Source organism: Pseudophryne corroboree, chromosome 4, assembly GCF_028390025.1.
Source record: "Pseudophryne corroboree isolate aPseCor3 chromosome 4, aPseCor3.hap2, whole genome shotgun sequence".
Lineage (NCBI taxonomy): Eukaryota > Metazoa > Chordata > Amphibia > Anura > Myobatrachidae > Pseudophryne > Pseudophryne corroboree.
Genome location: NC_086447.1, coordinates 668,079,655 through 668,100,501, shown reverse-complemented (window position 1 = coordinate 668,100,501; position 20,847 = coordinate 668,079,655). Strand labels below are relative to the sequence as shown.

Below are 20,847 nucleotides of genomic sequence, written 5' to 3'. Positions count from 1 at the left end.
AACAGAACCAGCACACCGCGCCCTACCAGGCGAAGATCTGCAGGGAGAAAATGGCACTGGTAGCTGCTGGATCCACTCTGAGAGGAAGCCCCGCCCCCTGCCATAGTTTGCGGCTTCCCGCGCTTTGTTATTTATACTGGCCTGAGGTATTAGTGCTAACAGTGGGGTTAGCCCCTGTTAGCTGCGTGTGTAGGGTTTATTCGCGCTGGCTCAGGACGCCCCTCAACAGTGCATACAGTGTATGTTGCTGAGCCTTCCTGGAATGTAGCTGTCAGAGCTGTGCTCCCACCCTTGTGCAGCCATACCCGCCGGCGACCCACTAACCGGGACGCCGGCGCCGTACTCACCACTCTATCTTCCTGGCTCTGTTAGGGGGTGGCAGCCGTGGCTGCGGGAGTGAGCGGTGTCACCTCGTGGGCTTGCGATCAGTTTCCTCAGGAGCTCAGTTGTCCTGTCAGCGGAGTAGAGAACCATTAAGTTGGTTTCTACTACCCCCCACGAAGCAGGGAGACTGTTGCCAGCAGCCTCCCTGTAAAATAAACTCTAGAAAACAATAAAACTAAGAAAACTCCTAGAAGCTCCCCTAGCTGTGACCGGCTCCTCCGGGCACATTTTCTAAACTGAGTCTGGTAGGAGGGGCATAGAGGGAGGAGCCAGCCCACACTATTAAACTCTTAAAGTACCAGCGGCTCCTAGTGGACTCGTCTATACCCCATGGTACTAAATGGAACCCCAGCATCCTCCTAGGATGCAAGAGAAAACTAAACTGAAACATTCCTTGTATACTTATTCATACATATCATTACCTAAGGTCTAATTAACCATTTCGTCAGCACCATGATATAATCCATTGGTAACGGTTTAATATGAAATTTATATGTATTATCCAGGATTAGTCTGTTAAAGTATTTATATTAACGTATTAATAAGTCATTACTACTTTAACTTCTTGGGAGCAGAACTTAGTATTCAGGGTTAATATCAGGACTGTGGGTAGTATCCAGTTTCTAAATAGTGTTTGGTTCTTTGAAAACTGAGGATTGCTATTTGTATCAAATCAATTGTGTATGTGTATCTGTATAATTTTAATAATATTTTGTAAGTTTAATAGTATTATGTAATCTTTTTAAGTTTAACATATTATAAATGAATTTCCTTTTTTTTTTTTTTTACTTCATTGATTGAAACTACTCTTCAGTTTCATGGCTCTCTAGCCACATGTAGTGAACATATATGACTGTATGTGCATCTTTACTTTCAGGGGTTTGGGTGCACTAATATATTTCATGAGTTTCCCACATATACCTCTAAAGTGCTAAGGATGAGAGAGAAATAAACAGAATAAAAAAAATAAAAAAAGAGAGAAAGAAGAGAAAGAAAGAGAAAGAAAGAAAGAAAAGAAAGAAAGAAAGAAAGAAAGAAAGAAAGAAAGAGAGAGAGAGATGAGAGAGGAGAGAGAGAGAGAGAGAGAGAGAGAGAAGAAAGAAGAAAGAAAGAAAGAAAGAAAGAAGAAGAAAGAAAGAAAGAAAAGAAAGAAAGAAAGAAAGAAGAGAAAGAAAGAAAGAAAGAAAGAAAGAAGAGAGAAAGAGAGAAGAAAGAAAGAAAGAGAGAGAAGAAGAAGAAAGAAAAGAAAGAAAGAAGAGAGAAGAAGAAAGATAAGAAAGAAGAAAGAGAGAGAGAAAGAAAGAGAAAGAAGAAAGAAGAGAAAGAAGAAAGGAAGAAAGAAAGAAAGAAGAGAAGAAAGAAAGAAAGAAAGAAAGAAAGAAAGAAAGAAAGAGAGAAGAAGAAAGAAAGAAGAAAGAAAGAAAGAGAGAGAGAAAGAAAGAGAAAGAAAGAAAGAGAGAGAAAGAAGAAAGAAGAAGAGAGAGAGAGAGAGAGAGAGAGAGAGAGAGAGAGAAAGAAAGAAAGAAAGAAAGAAAGAAAGAAAGAAGAAGAAAGAAAGAAAGAAGAAAGAAAGAAAGAAAGAAAGAAAAGAAAGAAAGAGAGAAAGAAAGAAAGAAAGAGAGAAAGAAGAAAGAAAGAAAGAGAAGAAGAAGAAAGAAGAGAGAAAGAAAGAAGAAGAAAGAAAGAAAGAAAGAGAAAGAAAGAAGAAGAGAAAGAAAGAAAGGAAAGAAAGAAAGAAAGAAAGAAAGAAAGAGAGAAAGAAAGAAAGAAAAGAAAGAAAGAAAGAAAGAAAGAAAGAAAGAAAGAAAGAAAGAAAGAAAGAAAGAAAGAAAGAAAGAAAGAAAGGAAAGAAAGAAAGAAAGAAAAAGAAATGGAATGAAAGAGAAAGAAATGGAATGAAAGAGAAAGAAAAAGAAAAAGAGAAAGACAAAGAAAAAGAGAAGGAAAAAGAGAAAGAAAAAGAAATGGAATAAAAGAGAGAAAGAAAGAGAGAGAGAGAGAAAGAAAAATGCAGGCACAGATAGGCCAGAGACAGAGCGGGGAGGGGGGGGGAGAGAATACAGGGAAGAGATGAAGAGAGAGAAGAGGCAAGAAAGGATAGAACAGCAGGAGAAAAGTGGGAGAGAAAAGGATAAAGTCATTGGGAGGAGAAAGCGACCATAGAGAGAGAAGGAGAAAAAGAGGTGGGATGGCTGAAGAGAGAGAGGAGGAAAAAGAGATGAAAAGGAAAAAAATAAGATTTTAAACCTACCGGTAAATCTTTTTCTCGTAGTCCGTAGAGGATGCTGGGGACTCCGTAAGGACCATGGGGATAGACGGGCTCCGCAGGAGACATGGGCACTTTAAGAAATACTTTAGGTCTGGGTGTGCACTGGCTCCTCCCTCTATGCCTCTCCTCCAGACCTCAGTTAGAGAAACTGTGCCCAGAGGAGACTGACAGTACGAGGAAAGGATTTTTGTTAATCCAAGGGCAAGATTCATACCAGCCACACCAATCACACCGTATAACTTATGATATACTACCCAGTTAACAGTATGAAAACAACATAGCATCAGTCCAAGACCGATGAAAATTATAACATAACCCTTATGTAAGCAAAACTATATACAAGTCTTGCAGGAGTAGTCCGCACTTGGGACGGGCGCCCAGCATCCTCTACGGACTACGAGAAAAAGATTTACCGGTAGGTTTAAAATCTTATTTTCTCTTACGTCCTAGAGGATGCTGGGGACTCTGTAAGGACCATGGGGATTATACCAAAGCTCCAAAAACGGGCGGGAGAGTGCGGATGACTCTGCAGCACCGATTGAGCAAACAGGAGGTCCTCCTCAGCCAGGGTATCAAACTTATAAAACCTCGCAAGGTGTTTGAACCCGACCAAGAAACCACTCGGCCCAGCTGTAGAGCCGAGACCCCTCGGGCAGCCGCCCAAGAAGAGCCCACCTTCCTAGGGGAATGGGCCTTGACCAATTTAGGTAATGGCAATCCAGCCGTTTCACGCTCGCTGAATCGTGTTACAGATCCAGTAAGCAATAGTCTGCTTTGAAGCAGGAGCGCCAACCTTGTTGGCTGCATACAGGACAAACAGTGCTTCTGTTTTTTCTGACTCTAGCCGTTCTGGCTACGTAAGTTTTCAAAACCCTGACTACATCAAGGGACTCGGAATCCTCCAAGTCACGCGTAGCCACAGGCATGACAATAGGTTGGTTCATATGAAAAGATGACACCACCTTAGGCAAGAATTGAGGACGGTTCCGCAATTCCGCTCTATCCATGGAAAAAATAAATAAAAATAAAACAGATAGGGGCTTTTATGAGACAAAGCCGCCAATTCCGACACTCGCCTAGCAGAAGCCAAGGCCAACAACATGACCACCTTTCAAGTGTGATATTTTCACTCCACCATTTTAAGTGGTTCAAAACAGTGCGCCTTAAGGAAACTCAACACCACGTTAAGGTCCCAAGGCGCCACCGGAGGTACAAAAGGAGGCTGAATATGCAGCATTCCCTTCACAAAAGTTTGTACTCCTGGGAGAGAAGCCAATTCTTTTTGAAACAAATTGGATAAGGCCGAAATCTGAACCTTAATGGAGCCTAATTCTAGGCCCAAATTCACTCCAGTTTATAGGAAGTGAAGGAAAACGGCCCAGATGGACTTCTTCCGTATTGTCTGCACTCCTCTATTTCTTATTATTCTCAACACCTTTGGGATGAGAGGAAGAGGAGGAAACACATAGACCGACTGATACACCCACGGTGTCACTAGGGCGTCCACAGCTACCGTCTGAGGGTCTATTGACCTGGCGCAATATCTTTTCAGCTTTTTGTTGAGGCAGGACGTCCTCATGTCTATTTGGGGCAGTCCCTACTGACTTGCAATCTGTGTGAAGACTTCCTGATGAAGTCCCCACTCCTGGATGCAGGTCGTGTCTGCTGAGGAAGTCTGCTTCTTAGTTGTCCACTCCTGGAATGAACACTGCTGACAGTGCGCTTACATGATTTTTCGCCCAGCGAAGAATCCTGGTGGCTTCTTGCCTCTCTGCTCCTTGTGCCGCCCTGGTGATTTACATGAGCCACTGCAGTGATGTTGTCTGATTGGATCAGTACTGGTAAGTCGCAAAGCAAGGTCTCCGCTTGACGAAGGGCGTTGTATATGGCCCTCAGCTCCAGGACGTTGATGTGAAGACAAGTCTCTTGACTTGACCCAAGACCCTGGAAGTTTTTCTGTGTGACTGCTCCCCAACCTCGGAGGCTCGCGTCCGTGGTCACCAGAATCCAGTCCTGAATGCCGAACCTGCTGCCTCCTAGAAGGTGAGCACCCTCACAGGAGAGATACCCTGGCCCTGGGGGACAGGGCGATCAACTGATGAATCTGTAGATGTGATTCGGACCACTTGCCAGTAGGTCCCATTGGAAGGCTTTGTATGACGCCACCATCTTTTCCAGGACTCGAGTGCAGTAATGCACTGACATCTGTTTTGGCTTTAATAGGTTCCTGACCAGAGTCATGAGTTCCTGAGCCTTTTCTATCTGCAGATAAACCCTTTTCTGGACCGTATCCAGAATCATGCCCAAGAAAGTCAGACCAGTTGTAGGAATCAACTGCGACTTCGGGATATTGAGAAAACAGCTGTGTTGCTGTAACACCTTCAGTAAAAGTGATACTAATTGCGACATCCTGCTTGCGCAGGAGCACCATCATTTCCGCCATTACCTTGGTGAAAATCCTCGGTGGAAAACCCTGGTAATGACAACCTGTACCGCAAATCTTAGGTACGCCTGATGAGGTGGATATATGGGAACATGAAGGTATGCATCCTTTATGTCCAGGGATACCATAAAATCTCCCCCTTTCTAGGCTGGCGATGACCGCTCTGAGCGATTGCACCTTGAACTTGAACCTTTTCAAGTATAGGTTCAAGGATTTTAAATGTAAAATAGTTCTGACCGAACCGTCCGGTTTCGGGACTACTAACAGGGTTGATTTACTATCCCTTCTGATGTAGAAGTAGGGGAACATTGACCACCACCTGTTGATGATACACTTTGTGAATTGCATTTAACAGTCGCTCCCTTTCTGGGGGAGAAGCTGTTAAGGCCGATTTGAGAAACCGGCGAGGAGACACTTGTTCGAACTCCAGCTTGTAACCCTGGGAAATAATTTCTATCACCCCGGGATCCACCTGTGAGTGAACCCAGATGTGGCTGACCAGTCGAAGACGTGCCCCCCCTGTGGCGGACTCCCTCAGCGGAGTTCCCGCATCACGCTGTGGATTTTAGAGAGGCCGGGGAGGACTTCTGCTCCTGGGAACTAGCTGTGGTTGGCAGCTTGTTTTCCCTGACCTTACCTCTGGCAAGAAAAGACTATCTTCGTACTCTCTTGTTTTTATATAACTGAAAGGACCGCATGTGTTAATGTGGTGCTTTCTTAGGCTGTGAGGAAATACATGGCAAAAATTTTATTCAGTTGCCGTAATTGTGGAGACCAGGTCCGAGAGACCTTCCCCAACCATTTCCTCACCCTTGTAAGGTAAAACCTCCATATGCCTTCTGTCCATTGCCGGGTCCATAGGACTCGTCTAGCAGAAATCGACATAGCGGTGATTTCTAGAACTCAGTAGGCCAATGTCTCTTTGAGCATTTCCCATATATAAGACAGCATCTTTAATATGACCCAGGTTCTATAAACCGGTATCCTTATCCAGGGTATTAATTTCCGTCGATAAGGTACCTATCCTTGCTGCTACAGCGCTACAAACCCAAGCCGACACTAATGCCAGGTTGAGTAAGGTACTAGATTTTGTAAATGGACTTCCAGGTAGCCTGCTGTCTGCGATCAGCAGGATCCCTGAGGGTAGCCATAACGGCAGCACTACCTTTTTTGGATAAGCGTGTCCAAGCTTTTTTCCCTCTTGGGGAAGATTCTTACCGTATCCTGTCCTTAGTCGGGAAAGGATACGCCCTAAGAATCCATTTTTGTGAATCTGTAGTTTCTTGTCTGGAGATTTCCAAGCCTTTTCAATAACTTGTTCATGAGATGGGGGAAAGTATTTCTCAGGTTTCTTTACCCTATACATGTGTACCCTCGTGTCAGGGACAGGGGGTTTGATATGCAAATCATCTTTTATTACAATAATCTTATATCGAATACTTTTAGCCACTTTTGGCTGTAACTTTGCATCATCGTAGTCGACACTGGAGTCAGAATCCGTGTCGGTATCTGTGACTATTATTTGGGATAGTGGGCGCTTTTACGACCCTGAAGGCCCCTGCGACATAGGGACAGACATGGCTTGACTCCCTGGCTGTTCCTTCTCAATTTTTGTGCAATAAATTTACATTAGCACTTAAAACATTCCACATATCCATCCAGTCAGGTGTCGGCGTTGTCGACGGAGACACCACATTCATTTGTTCCCCCTCCTCCCTAGGAGAGCCTTTTACCTCAGACATGTCAACACACGCGTACCGACACACCACACACTCAGGGAATCCTCTTATCTGAAGACAGTTCCCCCACAAAGCCCTTTGGAGAGACAGAGAGAGAATGCGCCAGCACACACCCCAGCACTATATGACCCAGGAAAAAACACAAACATATGTTTACCCAGTAGCGCTTATATAAATGTATATATGCACCTTTTTATGTGCTCCCCTCTTCTTTAAAACCCTCTTTAACCGTGGTATAAGCAGGTGAGAGTCCGGGGAGCTTCCTCTCAGCTGTGCTGTGGAGAAAATGGCGCTGGTGAGTGCTGAGGGAGAAGCCCGGCGGGCTTCTGTCCCGCTCAAATATACTGAAAACTGGCGGGGGCTCTTATATCTATATATACAGTGGCCAGCTGTATATATACTATTTTTGCTAGAAAAGAGGTTTATATGCTGCCCAGGGCGCCCCCCCTGCGCCCTGCACCCTTACAGTGACTGCCGTGTGTGAGGTGTATGGGAGCAATGGCGCACAGCTTCACCGCTGTGCGTTACCTCAGTGAAGATCATGAAGTCTTCTGCCGCCTCTGAAGTCTTCTTTTCTTCTCATACTCACCCGGCTTCTATCTTCCGGCTCTGTGAGGAGGACGGCGGCGCGGATCCGGGACGAACTCCAGGGTGAGACCGGTGTTCTTACTCCCTCTGGAGCTAATGGTGTCCAGTAGCCTAAGAAGCAGAGCCTTGAAACTCACAGAAGTAGGTCTGCTTCTCTCCCCTCAGTCCCTCGATGCAGGGAGTCTGTTGCCAGCAGGCTCCCTGAAAATAAAAAACCTAACAAATATACTTTCTGTCAGAAAGCTCAGGAGAGCTCTCTGAAAAGCACCCAGTCTCCACTGGGCACAGTATCAAACTGAGGTCTGGAGGAGGGGCATAAAGGGAGGAGCCAGTGCACACCCAGACCTAAAGTCTTTCTTAAAGTGCCCATGTCTCCTGCGGAGCCCGTCTATCCCCATGGTCCTTACGAAGTCCCCAGCATCCTCTAGGACGTAAGAGAAAAATGCAGTGTCGGGGACTGCAGCTGGCTAAATATCTATCTATATGTCATGCTATGACATGCTGTTCTAGCCATCACTACAGTTCAGAAAAATACAAGGCTTTCTGAAGGATTCTTGACCGGAAGTCCACGTGCCAATACTTTACCCAGGATCACATCTCAAATGTTTTTTATGCAGTCTGAGAAACAGTTATGCCAACAGACTTTTATCATCTCTTACCGTTTACATTATGTAAACTGCACCGACAAAACATTGGATTTACTCAATTTAGTAATTTTACTGAGGCTAACCACTATGGTGTCTAAGAAAATTTTCTTTTACCGAATTTTCAGTAAGTAAAACTCCCCCCCCCCCCCCCCCTCTTTCCCCCCATTGAGCTCCTAGTTCTGCATCAGGATCTTGCAGTCTGAAAAATGTTGTCATTGTATGAACAAATTGCTCAATTATTAGCTTTTTAGTTATATAGCGTGGACGTTATTTCTCAGCCCTAAACTTGATTAGGAATGATTTGGTTGTTCAGCAGTCTCATATGATTGCTTGTCTGTGTTCTGCATTAGTTTTAACTCTTTTAAAAACAAAATTCAAGAAAAACACTGAATAATAAAAGATATAATAAGCACTTACCAATAGTTCGACAAATATTTATGTACAAGTCAGCTTCAGTATCCCAGTCATCCACGGAGTATACACCGGAGGTCTTTATGAGTGGATTCAAATCATGTTTCTTGTAATCAGTGTCAAAAATATAGCAGGGAACCTGACCAAAGAATTGTAAAAAATTTGTTAACTTTATTAGTGATGTTGTCAGCCAATACTTTACTTCTGCAACAAGGTTTTTACACCTTACTTTATACGATATTTAGTAACAAAAATGTTCATGTTTACAGTTGTGTTTAGCTGTCACGTTGACTTCAGAATCAATAAGGCATATAAATATGACTCAAAAAATACACATGGAAAGATTAAGTAAACATGTTCTCTATAGGATTACATGTCATTGACATCCAAGATTATTGTAGAGCTTATAAATACATGCTAACACTAAAGATTCACTTTCCCCATGTATGTACAAAGCATTTAGGTGTCTTGCTGCTACAAGATGTAGCTGAGGACGCCCAATGTGGCACATCCTCTGCTATAAATTCCATTGGGTGTGGTATGGAAGGTCGACAGTGTCTAGGTCGACCAGTATTGGTTGACAGTAACTAGGTCGAGAAGGATTTAAGGGTCGACAGGTCAAAAGGTGGACATGAGTTTAAAAAAAAAAAATTGTGTCATTTTCTCCGTACAGTGACCGGGAACCCCAATTACTGCACCGTGTTCCCTCGCATGGCTCGCTTTGCTCGCCATGCTTCGGGCAAGGTGCCTCGCTTCGCTACGCTAGGCTAGGCACAGGTTACTATTCCCAATCGTAGGCCACGTGGATCGTTAAGTATGAAAAAAGTTCAAAAAAAGAAAAAATAGGATTTTAATTACCTACCGGTAAATCCTTTTCTCATAGTCCGTAGAGGATGCTGGGGTCCATATTAGTACCATGGGATATAGACGGGTCCACCAGGAGCCATGGGCACTTTAAGACTTTGATCGTGTGGGCTGGCTCCTCCCTCTATGCCCCTCCTACCAGACTCAGTCTAGAAACTGTGCCCGAAGAGACAGACAACTTCGAGAGAAGGATTTTACACAGATAGTGGCGAGATTCACACCAGCTCACACATACAAGGCAAACCAAGGTACCTATCCTTGCTGCTACAGCGCTACAAACCCAAGCCGACACTAATGCCAGGTTGAGTAAGGTACTAGATTTTGTAAATGGACTTCCAGGTAGCCTGCTGTCTGCGATCAGCAGGATCCCTGAGGGTAGCCATAACGGCAGCACTACCTTTTTTGGATAAGCGTGTCCAAGCTTTTTTCCCTCTTGGGGAAGATTCTTACCGTATCCTGTCCTTAGTCGGGAAAGGATACGCCCTAAGAATCCATTTTTGGGAATCTGTAGTTTCTTGTCTGGAGATTTCCAAGCCTTTTCAATAACTTGTTCATGAGATGGGGGAAAGTATTTCTCAGGTTTCTTTACCCTATACATGTGTACCCTCGTGTCAGGGACAGGGGGTTTGATATGCAAATCATCTTTTATTACAATAATCTTATATCGAATACTTTTAGCCACTTTTGGCTGTAACTTTGCATCATCGTAGTCGACACTGGAGTCAGAATCCGTGTCGGTATCTGTGACTATTATTTGGGATAGTGGGCGCTTTTACGACCCTGAAGGCCCCTGCGACATAGGGACAGACATGGCTTGACTCCCTGGCTGTTCCTTCTCAATTTTTGTGCAATAAATTTACATTAGCACTTAAAACATTCCACATATCCATCCAGTCAGGTGTCGGCGTTGTCGACGGAGACACCATGGGATATAGACGGGTCCACCAGGAGCCATGGGCACTTTAAGACTTTGATCGTGTGGGCTGGCTCCTCCCTCTATGCCCCTCCTACCAGACTCAGTCTAGAAACTGTGCCCGAAGAGACAGACAACTTCGAGAGAAGGATTTTACACAGATAGTGGCGAGATTCACACCAGCTCACACATACAAGGCAAACCAAGGTAACCAGCTTGAAAACTCAGCAACGGCTGAGCAATATACTTAAGCAAGTAAGAAAAACAATACTTAACCAAGAACTAAGCAGTACTGAACTAAGTAACCACTGCAGGATCACGAAGCGCTGGGCGGGCGCCCAGCATCCTCTACAGACTACGAGAAAAGGATTTACCGGTAGGTAATTAAAATCCTATTTTCTTCCTAGAGGATGCTGGGGTCCATATTAGTACCATGGGGATGTACCAAAGCTCCCAGAACGGGAGGGAGAGCTTGGAGGCTCCTGCAGAACTGATTGACCAAACTTTAGGTCCTCAGTGGCCTAAGTATCGAACTTGTAAAACTTAACAAACGTTTTTCGACCCAGACCAAATAGCCGCTCGGCAAAGCTGTAAAGCCGAGACACCCTGGGCAGCCGCCCAGGAAGAACCCACCTTATGAGTAGAGTGGGCCTTAACATATTTTTGGACACGGCAATCCTGCCGTAGAATATGCATGCTGGATAGTGACCCTGATCCAGCGAGAGATCGTCTGCTTAGAAGCAGGACACCCAATTTTCTTGGGATCGTACAGGACAAACAGAGAGTCCGATTTTCTGTAGCGAGCAGTCCTCTTCACATAGATTTTCAGAGCCCTTACAACATCCAGGAACTTTGACGGAATTGAGAAGTCCATAGCAACTGGCACCACAATAGGTTGGTTGATATGAAAAGCCGACACAACCTTTGGAAGGAATTGCTGGAGCTCAGCTCTATATTCATGGAAGATCAAGTAGGGGCTTTTACAAGACAAAGCCCCCAACTTCAACACACGTCTAGCAGAAGCTAAGGCCAACAACGTGACAGCCTTCCACGTGAGAAACTTGACATCAACCTCCTGTAGAGGCTCGAACCAATCCGATTGGAGGAACTGTAACACCAAGTTAAGTTACCAGGGTGCCGTAGGTGGCACAAAGGGAGGCTGGATGTGCAGAACCCCTTTCAAGAAAGTCTGAACCTCAGGGAGGGAAGCCAGTTGTTTCTGGAAGAAAATGGATAAGGCCAAAATCTGGACCTTTACGGATCCCAAGCGTAGGCCCACATCCACACCTGCTTGCAGGAAGAGGAGAAACCGTCCAAGTTGAAACTCCACCGTAGGAAACTTCTTGGATTCACACCAAGATACATACTTTTGCCAAATGCGATGGTAATGTTTAGACGTTACTCCTTTCCTAGCCTGTATCAGTGTATGAATAACCTTGTTCGGAATGTTCTTCCGAGCTAATATCTGGCGTTCAACCTCCATGCCGTCAAACGTAGCCGCGGTAAATCTTGATAAGCAAACGGCCCCTGTTGCAGTAGGTCCTCCCGAAGAGGAAGAGGCCTCGGATCTTCCAGCAGTAGATCCACGTACCAAGCCCTTCTTGGCCAGTCCAGAGCAATGAGGATAGCCTGAACTCTTGTTCTCTTTATGAGCTTTAGAATCCTTGGAATGAGTGGAAGTGGAGGAAACACGTACACTGACTGGAACACCCACAGAGTCACCGGGGCGTCCACCACCACTGCTGGTGGGTCTCTTGACCTGGAACAGTATCTACGAAGTTTCTCGTTGAGACGGGAGGCCATCATGTCTATTTGGGGCACAACCTAAAGCTTTGTCACCTCCATGAAAATCTCCGGATGGAGGCCCCACTCTCCTGGATGGAGATCCTGTTTGCTGAGGAAGACCGCTTCCCAGTTGTCCACTCCCGGAATGAAGATTGCTGACAGAGCCACTGCGGGTCTTTCTGCCCAAAGGATGATTCATATTACCTCCGACATTGCAGCCCTGCTCTTCGTTCTGCCCTGTCTGTTTATGTAGGCCACCGTCGATAAATTGTCTGCACTTGAATGGTTCGATCTCGTAGAAGATGCGCCTCTTGTAGAAGACCGTTGTATACGGCCCTTAGTTCCAGAATGTTGATTGGAAGACTGGATTCCAGACCTGACCAACTTCCTTGGAAGTTTTCCCCTCGGGTGACTGCGCCCCAACCTCTGAGACTTGCATCCGTAGTTAGAAGGATCCAGTCCTGAATCCCGACACTGCGGCCTCTAGAAGGTGAGGCAATTGTTGCCACCATACGAGTGAAATCCTGGCTTTCGGCGACAGACGTATCCTCTGTTGCATGCGCAGATGAGATCCTGACCACTTGTCAAGGAGGTCCAGTTGGAAGGACCGTGCATGAAATCTTCCGTACTGAAGAGCCTCCTAGGAGGCAAACATCTCTCCTAGAAGGCGAATGCACTGATGAACCGATACTCAGGTAGGCTTCAAGACATTACGGGTCCATACTTTGGATCAACAACGCCTTTTCCACCGGTAGAAATACCCTCTGCACTTCCGTGTCAAGGATAATCCCCAGGAAAGACAATCTCCTTGTCGGCTCCAAATGTGATTTTGGAAGATTCAGGATCCATCCATGTTCCCTGAGCAGTCGAGTCGTGAGAGCAATGGACTGCAACAACATCTCCCTGGAAGATGCCTTTATCAGCAGATCGTCCAGATAAGGGATTATATTCACCCCCTGCCTGCGGAGGAGGATCATCATCTCTGCCATTACCTTGGTGAACACCCTTGGTGCTGTGGAGAGGCTGAATGGCAGTGCCTGGAACTGATAGTGACAGTCCAACAGCGCAAATCTGAGATAAGCCTGGTGTGGTGGCCAAATCGGAATGTGAAGGTATGCATCCTTGATGTCCAAGGATACCAGAAACTCTCCCTCCTCCAGCCCTGAGATCACTGCTCTCAGAGACTCCATTTTGAACTTGAATTCCCTTAGATAAGGGTTTAGCGACTTCAGGTTCAAAATTGGACTGACCGAACCATCCGGTTTCGGTACCACAAAGAGGTTTGAATAGTAACCCTGGTTTACCAGATGAGGTGTAACTGGAACAATTACATCTGAAGGATAGCCCTGTCTGAGAGCAAAGCTGGCAGACCTGATTTGAAGAACTTGTGGAGTGGGATCTCTTGAAACTCCAGGTTGTCCCCCTGGGACACAATATCCTGTACCCAGGAATCCAGACCGGACAACACCCAGACGTGACTGAAACGTCTGAGCCTCGCTCCCACCTGCCCGTTCTCCAGGCAGGGAGGTCCACCGTCATGCTGAGGATTTTGAGGACACAGAGGCAGGTTTCTGGTCTTGGGAACCTGCAGGTGCCTTTTTTGGGATTTAGCTCGTCCACCCCTGAAGAAAGTGGTAGGAGTCTTGGACTTAATAGCTTTTGCAGACCAAAAGGACTGAGGGAAGAAAGGTTGACTTACCAGCGGTTGCCGTGGAGATCCACGCATCCAATGCTTCCCCAAATAGAGCCTGACCTGTGAAGGGTAGGTTCTCCACACTTCTCCTGGATTCCGCGTCTGCAGACCACTTGCGTAGCCAGAGTCCCCTGCTTGCTGAGACAGCCATGGACGACGTACTTGAAGTCAGATTACCCAGGTGCTTCATGGCCTCCACCATGAAACTCGCAGAATCCTGTATGTTACGTAAAAACAATTCAATGTAACTTCTATCCATAGAATCTAAGTCCTGACCACTTTACAATGGCTTTAGAAAACCATGCACAGGCAATAGTGGGCCTTAACGCCACTCCTGAAGCAGTGTATATGGATTTGAGCGTAGTTTCAATATTGCGGTTGTTACAACTGAGGGCTGGTGTTGGTAGTGGGAAGCCTCAGCTGTAGGGGCTAACAGGTATCTAAACTTAGGAGGTGAGATGGGACTCCTAGACAAGCGCAGGAGCTGCAGTACCAAGCCCGAAGGCGTGACCACGACAACTGGAAGTAACTTTAAGGTTTTTATTAAATAATAAAGTCTTAGAAGGAGCAACAAAACAATAACCGTCAAAGAAAGTCTCTGAGTCCCTACTGGTTTGATACCAGTAACTAGAGGTTAGCTTAAAGTGCTCTATGATGCTAGAGATCGTAGATGAAGCATTTAAGTGATGCTAGGGATCGTAGGTAAAGCATTTAAGTGATGCTAGGGATCGTAGAAATAGCACTTGACTGTAATAGCAGATTCTTGAAAACAGTGAGAGCAAAGTACCACTGGAGAAAAGCTGCTGGAAGCCGAGGCATACACTCTGCCACGCAGGGTGCAATAGCAAGAGAGTCAGGCTGCACCACAGAGTGTAATCACAGGAGAGTCAGGTTACACCGCAGAGTATGAGAGTCAGGATGTACCGCAGAGTGTAACCACAGGAAAGTCTCTAGTGAAGCTGAAGACTGGAATCACTGGGAAGACAACTGAAGCACTGACAATTTTCTGGGTGTTGGGACTGGATATTTATAACTGCTGGAGAGCAGGCATTGGCTAACAATCACACACAGGCACCAGCAGCACTGCAGAATGGTGAGAAGAGTGACATGTGATTTCATCCAACATGGCTGTGCCCATGACAGAGTTTGAAGGGGAAAGATGATCTGAAGAATCATGTGCCAAACAGCAATGGCAGCGGTGACCGCAGCAGCAGAAGACTCCAGGCTCTCCCACACACACACAGCGGCCACAGGGATGGCGGCGGCCGCCGCGGCACACAGAGGACGCCACACTCAGCTTCCATGCGGCAAGATCACGGGTGCGGCGGTGACGGCTGCAGCGGGACTGAGACCGCCATACTAACGATAAGTGAAACGCTAAGAAAGCCGCTGAGCCAGCGCTGCAGGTAACACCAAATGAAATGTGAAACAAAACATAGTTATGACCCGGCCCTGGCACACTGAGCCAATCTCAAAAGACACCTAACTGGTAGAAAATGGCGTCCAGTTACCCGGATCGTGACAGCGGTCTGCCGGTTCTTTCAAAGCGGTAGACCCCGGGACAGGTAACACCACCTTTTTAGACAGTCTAGATACAGAAGCATCTACTATAGGTGGGTTTTCCCACTTTTTCCTATCATCCTCAGGGAAAGAAAAATAGGATTTTAATTACCTATCGGTAAATCCTTTTCTCGTAGTCCGTAGAGGATGCTGGCGTCCATATCAGTAACATGGGGTATAGACGGGTCCACCAGGAGCCACTGGCACTTTAAGAGTTTAATAGTGTGGGCTGGCTCCTCCCTCTATGCCCCTCCTACCAGACTCAGTCTAGAAACTGTGCCCGAGGAGACGACATACTTCGAGAGAAGGAATTAGTGCCGAGATTCACACCAGCTCACACAACAGGCCGGAGAACTCAGCAACAGCTGAAACAGTACTGAAACAGGAACAAACACAGAACTTACCTAGGAACCAGGTAGTACTGAACCAATATAACCACTGCAGGATAAAGAAGCACTGGGTGGGCGCCCAGCATCCTCTACGGACTACGAGAAAAGGATTTACCGGTAGGTAATTAAAATCCTATTTTCTCTTGCGTCCTAGAGGATGCTGGGGTCCATATTAGGACCATGGGGATGTACCAAAGCTACCAGAACGGGAGGAAGAGAGCGCGCGCTCCTGCAGAACTGATTGACCAAACTTGAGGTCATCAGAGGCCAAAGTATCGAACTTGCAAAACTTAGCAAACGTGTTCGAACCAGACCAAGTAGCTGCTCGGCAAAGCTGTAAGGCCGAGACACCCCGGGCAGCCGCCCAGGAAGAACCCACTTTACGAGTAGAGTGGGCCTTAACCGATTTTGGACACAGCAATCCTGCCGTAGAATAGGCATGCTGGATGGTGAATCTGATCCAGCGAGAAATCGACTGCTTAGAGGCAGGACACCCAATTTTCTTGGGATCATAGAGGACAAACAGAGAGTCAGATTTCCTGAGACGAGCAGTCTTCTTCACCTAAATCTTCAAACTCCTCACAACATCCAAGGCCTTTGAAGCAATTGCGGAGTCAGTAGCTACTGGCACCACAATAGGTTGGTTGATATGAAAAGCCGACACAACCTTAGGAAGGAACGGTGGACGAGTCCTGAGTTCTGCCCTATCTTCATGGAAAACCAGATAGGAACTTTTACAGGACAAAGCCCCCAATTCCGACGCACGTCGAGCAGAAGCCAAGGCCAACAAAGTGACCGCCTTCCATGTGAGAAACTTGATATCAGCCTCCTGTAGAGGCTTAAACCAATCCGATTGCAGGAACTGCAACACCACATCCAGATCCCATGGTGCCGTTGGCGCCACAAAAGGGGGCTGGATGTGCAGAATCCCTTTCAAAACGGTCTGTACCTCAGGGAGGACAGCCAATTGTTTCTGGAAGAAAATGGATAAGGACGAAATCTGGACCTTGATGGAGCCCAATCTCAGGCCAAAATCCACCCCTGCTTGCAGGAAAAGGAGAAACCATCCAAGTTGAAACTCCACCGCAGGAAACTTCTTGGATTCACACCAAGACATATACTTTTTCCTAATTTGATGGTGATGTTTAGACGTTACCCCCTTCCTAGCCTGTATCAGGGTAGGAATAACCTCGCTCGGAATACCCTTCCGAGCTAAGATCTGGCACTCAACCGCCATGACGTCAAACGTAGCCGTGGTAAGTCTTGATAAGCAAATGGCCCCTGTAGTAGAAGATCCTCCCGAAGAGGCAGAGGCCTTGGATCTTCCAGCAGGAGTTCCAGTAGATCCGCGTACCAAGCCCTCCTTGGCCAGCCTGGAGCAATGAGGATTGCCAGAACCTTTGTTCTTTTTACAAGCTATAGAACTCTTGAAATGAGAGGAAGTGGACATACACATACACCGACGGGAACACCCACGGTGTTACCAGTGCGTCCACTGCTACTGCTTGTGGGTCTCTCGACCTGGAACAGTACCTCCGCAGCTTCTTGTTGAGGCGGGAGGCTATCATGTCAATGTGAGGAACCCCCCACCAACCGGTTACCTCCTCGAACACCGCCGGGTGGAGGCCCTACTGTGCTGGATGGAGATCGTATCTGCTGAGGAAGTCCGCTTCCCAGTTGTCTACTCCCGGAATGAAGATTGCTGACATCGCTACAGCGTGCCTTTCTGCCCAGAGGAGGATTCTTGTCACCTCTGACATTGCAGCCCTGCTCTTCGTTCCGCCTTGTCTGTTTATGTAGGCCACTGTGGTCACATTGTCCGACTGCACCTGAACAGCCCGATCCTGTAGAAGGTGTGCCGCTTCGCTCCAGGATGTTTATCGGAAGAAGGGATTCCAGACTTGACCACCTCCCTTAGAAGGTTTCCCCTTGAGCGACTGCTCCCCAACCTCTTAGACTTGCATCCGTGGTTAGAAGGATCTAGTCCTGAACTCCAAACCTTCAGCCCTCCAGAATGTGAAGTTGTTGCAGCCACCGGAGGAGCGAAATCCTTGCTTTCGGTGACAGACGTATCCTCTGGTGCATATGTAGGTGAGATCCCGACCACTGGTCCAAGAGATCCAGTTGAAAGGACCGAGCATGAAACCTTCCGTACTGCAGAGCCTCATAGGAGGCAACCATCTTACCCAGCAGGCAGATGCGCTGATGAACAGATACCCGAGCCGGCTTCAAGACATCCTGGATCACTGTTTGAATCAACAACGCTTTCTCCACCGGTAGAAACACCCTCTGCACCTCCGTGTCGAGGATCATCCCCAGGAAAGACAGACTCCTTGTTGGCTCCAGATGAGACTTTGGAAGGTTCAGGATCCAAACGTGCTCCTTGTGCAGATGCGTCGTAAGAGCAACGGATCTTAACTTCTCCCTGGACGATGCCTTGATCAGCAGGTCGTCCAGATACGGAACTATGTTCACCCCCTGCTTGCGGAGAACCATCATCTCTGCCATCACCTTGGTGAAAATCCTCGGTGCTGTGGAGAGACCGAATGGCAGTGCCTGAAACTGAAAGTGATTGTCTAACAGTGCAAACCTGAGGTAAGCCTGATGCGGCGACCAAATGGGAATGTGGAGGTACGCATCCTTGATGTCCAGGGACACCAGGAACTCCCCCTCCGTCAGTCCAGACATAACCTCTCGCAGAGACTCCATTTTGAACTTGAAGTCCCTGAGATAAGGGTTCAATGATTTCAAGTTCAGAATTGGCCTGACCGAACCATCCGGCTTCGGTACCACAAAAAGGTTTGAATAGTAACCTTTGTTCAACTGATGAGGTGGAACTGGAACAATGACCTCCGACAATACCAATTTTCGGATAGCGTCCAGTAAAATAGCTCTGTCTGCCAGCAAGCCTGATTTGAAGAAGCGGTGAGGCGGGAGAGTTTGAAACTCCAGCCTGTACCCCCGGGACACGATATCCTGTATCCAGGCCGGACGACACCCAGACGTGGCTGAAATGCCGGGGTCTCTCTCCCACCTGACCTACTTCCAGGCTGTGCGGTCCACATTCATGCTGAGGACTTTGAGGCACCAGAAGCAGGCTTTTGGTCCTGGGAACCTGCGGGAGCAGGCTTTTTGGATTTGGAACGACCACCTCTAAAGAAGGTGTGAGAGGGCTTGTTCTTTCTAGTCCTAGTGGGCGGAAAGTACTGTGACGAGCTGGGAGAAAAAGGCTTCTTCGTAGCCGGTGCAGCTGAGGGGAGAAAAGGAGTCTTACCCGCTGTAGCTGTGGCAATCCACACATCCAGCACCTCCCCAAACAGAGCCTGACCTGTATAGGGTAGGCTCTCCACACTCTTCCTGGATTCTGCGTCCGCAGACCATTGGCGCAGCCAGAGACCCCTGCGAGCTGAGACAGACATGGAGAAGATCCCCGCAGCCATGGAACCCAGATCCTTCATGGATTCCACCACAAACCATGCAGAATCCTGTATGTTACGTAATAACAAATCAATGTCACCTTTATCCATCGTAGTCAAGTCCTCCTGCAGAGTGATTGACCACTTTGCTATTGCTTTTGAAATCCATGCATAGGCAATAGTAGGCCGCAGTATCGCCCCTGAAGCCGTGTATATGGATTTGAGCGTAGCATCCACCTTGCGATCTGCCAGGTCTTTCAACGCGGTAGATCCCGGGACAGGCAAAACCACTTGTTTTGACAGCCTGGAAACAGAGGCGTCAACTATAGGCGGGGACTCCCATTTTTTTTGCTAGCGTCCTCAGGGAAGGGAAAAGCAACCAGAACCCTTTTAGGGATCTGGAATCTTTTCTCCGGGTTTTCCCAGGCCTTTTCAAAAATGGCATTTAATTCCTTAGAAGCAGGGAAGGTGAGAGGGGCTTTCTTACTGTCTGTGAAAAAAGCCTCCTCAACCTGCTCAGGAGGTGTGTCAGAAATATTTAACACATCCCTCATGGCCTCAATAATCAACTGCACCCCCTTAGCAAGTGATGCCGTCCCCCCTTAACACATCCTTATCACCGTCTGCTGTGTCAGAATCTGTATCCGTGTCATCCTGCGTAATTTGGGCAAGAGCACATTTGTGAGAATGTACCGCAGGGGGTCCCGGGGGAGCAGTATCGGACCATACTGCCACAGAGGACTGCTCAGTCCTTGCAACCCTTTCAGAAATCTGAGAAATAGCCACCCTGAGAGGGGCTAACCACTCCGGGTCCCTAGCCGGGATCTGTGCTACAACAGTGCAATCCTGATTACATGGAATGGGATCTTCCTGAGAAGCTATATCCTCTGCAGCATATGAGACAGAGTCTCTAGACATGGTTGCTTGCACACCCCACAGGGCAGAGATTCCCCCAAAGAAAGGCAGAGAGACACAGAGATTGGAGCCAACCCACACACAGCGCTATACAGGTATAGGGAGACCCTTAACCAGCGCTGACTGTGTCCCTTAATAGGTGACACAGTCTATACACAGCCTCCCTTCTACAACCCCCCTGATGCCGTACAGACAGCTGGAGTTGCTCTGGATGGACTGCTCTTCACAGGCAGCATGTCTGCTGGCAGGAAAATGGCGCTGAACGCTGCTGGGTCCGCTCTGAGAAGCTCCGCCCCCTTAATGGCGCTGTCTTCCAGCTCTTACAAGATTATACTGGCCTGAGGATTTTGTGCTGGCTGAGATACGACGACCCAGACAGGCTTTTTGGTCAGTGTAGGGTTAAGGTGCCGGCTCAGGGCACCCCTCACAGCGCCGCACCATGTACAGCTGAGCCCCCGGAGCGCAGTCAGTACTGCGCTCCATACCCTGTTGCAGCCATCTTCACATCGTCTCCCCGCTTGCCTGGGAGCCGATGACTCACTCGCCACACTTCAGCTCTGCAAGGGGGTGGCGACATGCTGCCGGGGTGAGCATTCCCCTGCAGCGGGGAGCGATCTATCAGTTCCTAGGTAAGTTCTGTGTTCGTTCCTGTTTCAGCTGTTGCTGAGTTCTCCGGCCTGTTGTGTGAGCTGGTATCAATCTCGGCACTAATTCCTTCTCTCGAAGTATGTCGTCTCCTCGGGCACAGTTTCTAGACTGAGTCTGGTTGGAGGGGCATAGAGGGAGGAGCCAGCCCACACTATTAAACTTTTAAAGTGCCAATGGCTCCTG

The 20,847-nt window shown here is 47.4% G+C and overlaps 1 protein-coding gene across 1 annotated transcript in view; it reads right to left on the bottom strand.

The window, feature by feature from the left end:
* The window catches only part of IGF2R (insulin like growth factor 2 receptor), a 490,127-nt gene that overhangs the window by 352,094 nt on the left and 117,186 nt on the right, over positions 1–20,847 (bottom strand). Inside the window, exon 5 of the mRNA XM_063917832.1 lies at positions 8,488–8,620. Coding sequence (XP_063773902.1) covers positions 8,488–8,620 — 133 coding nt within the window. The remainder of the gene's footprint in view (positions 1–8,487; positions 8,621–20,847) is intronic.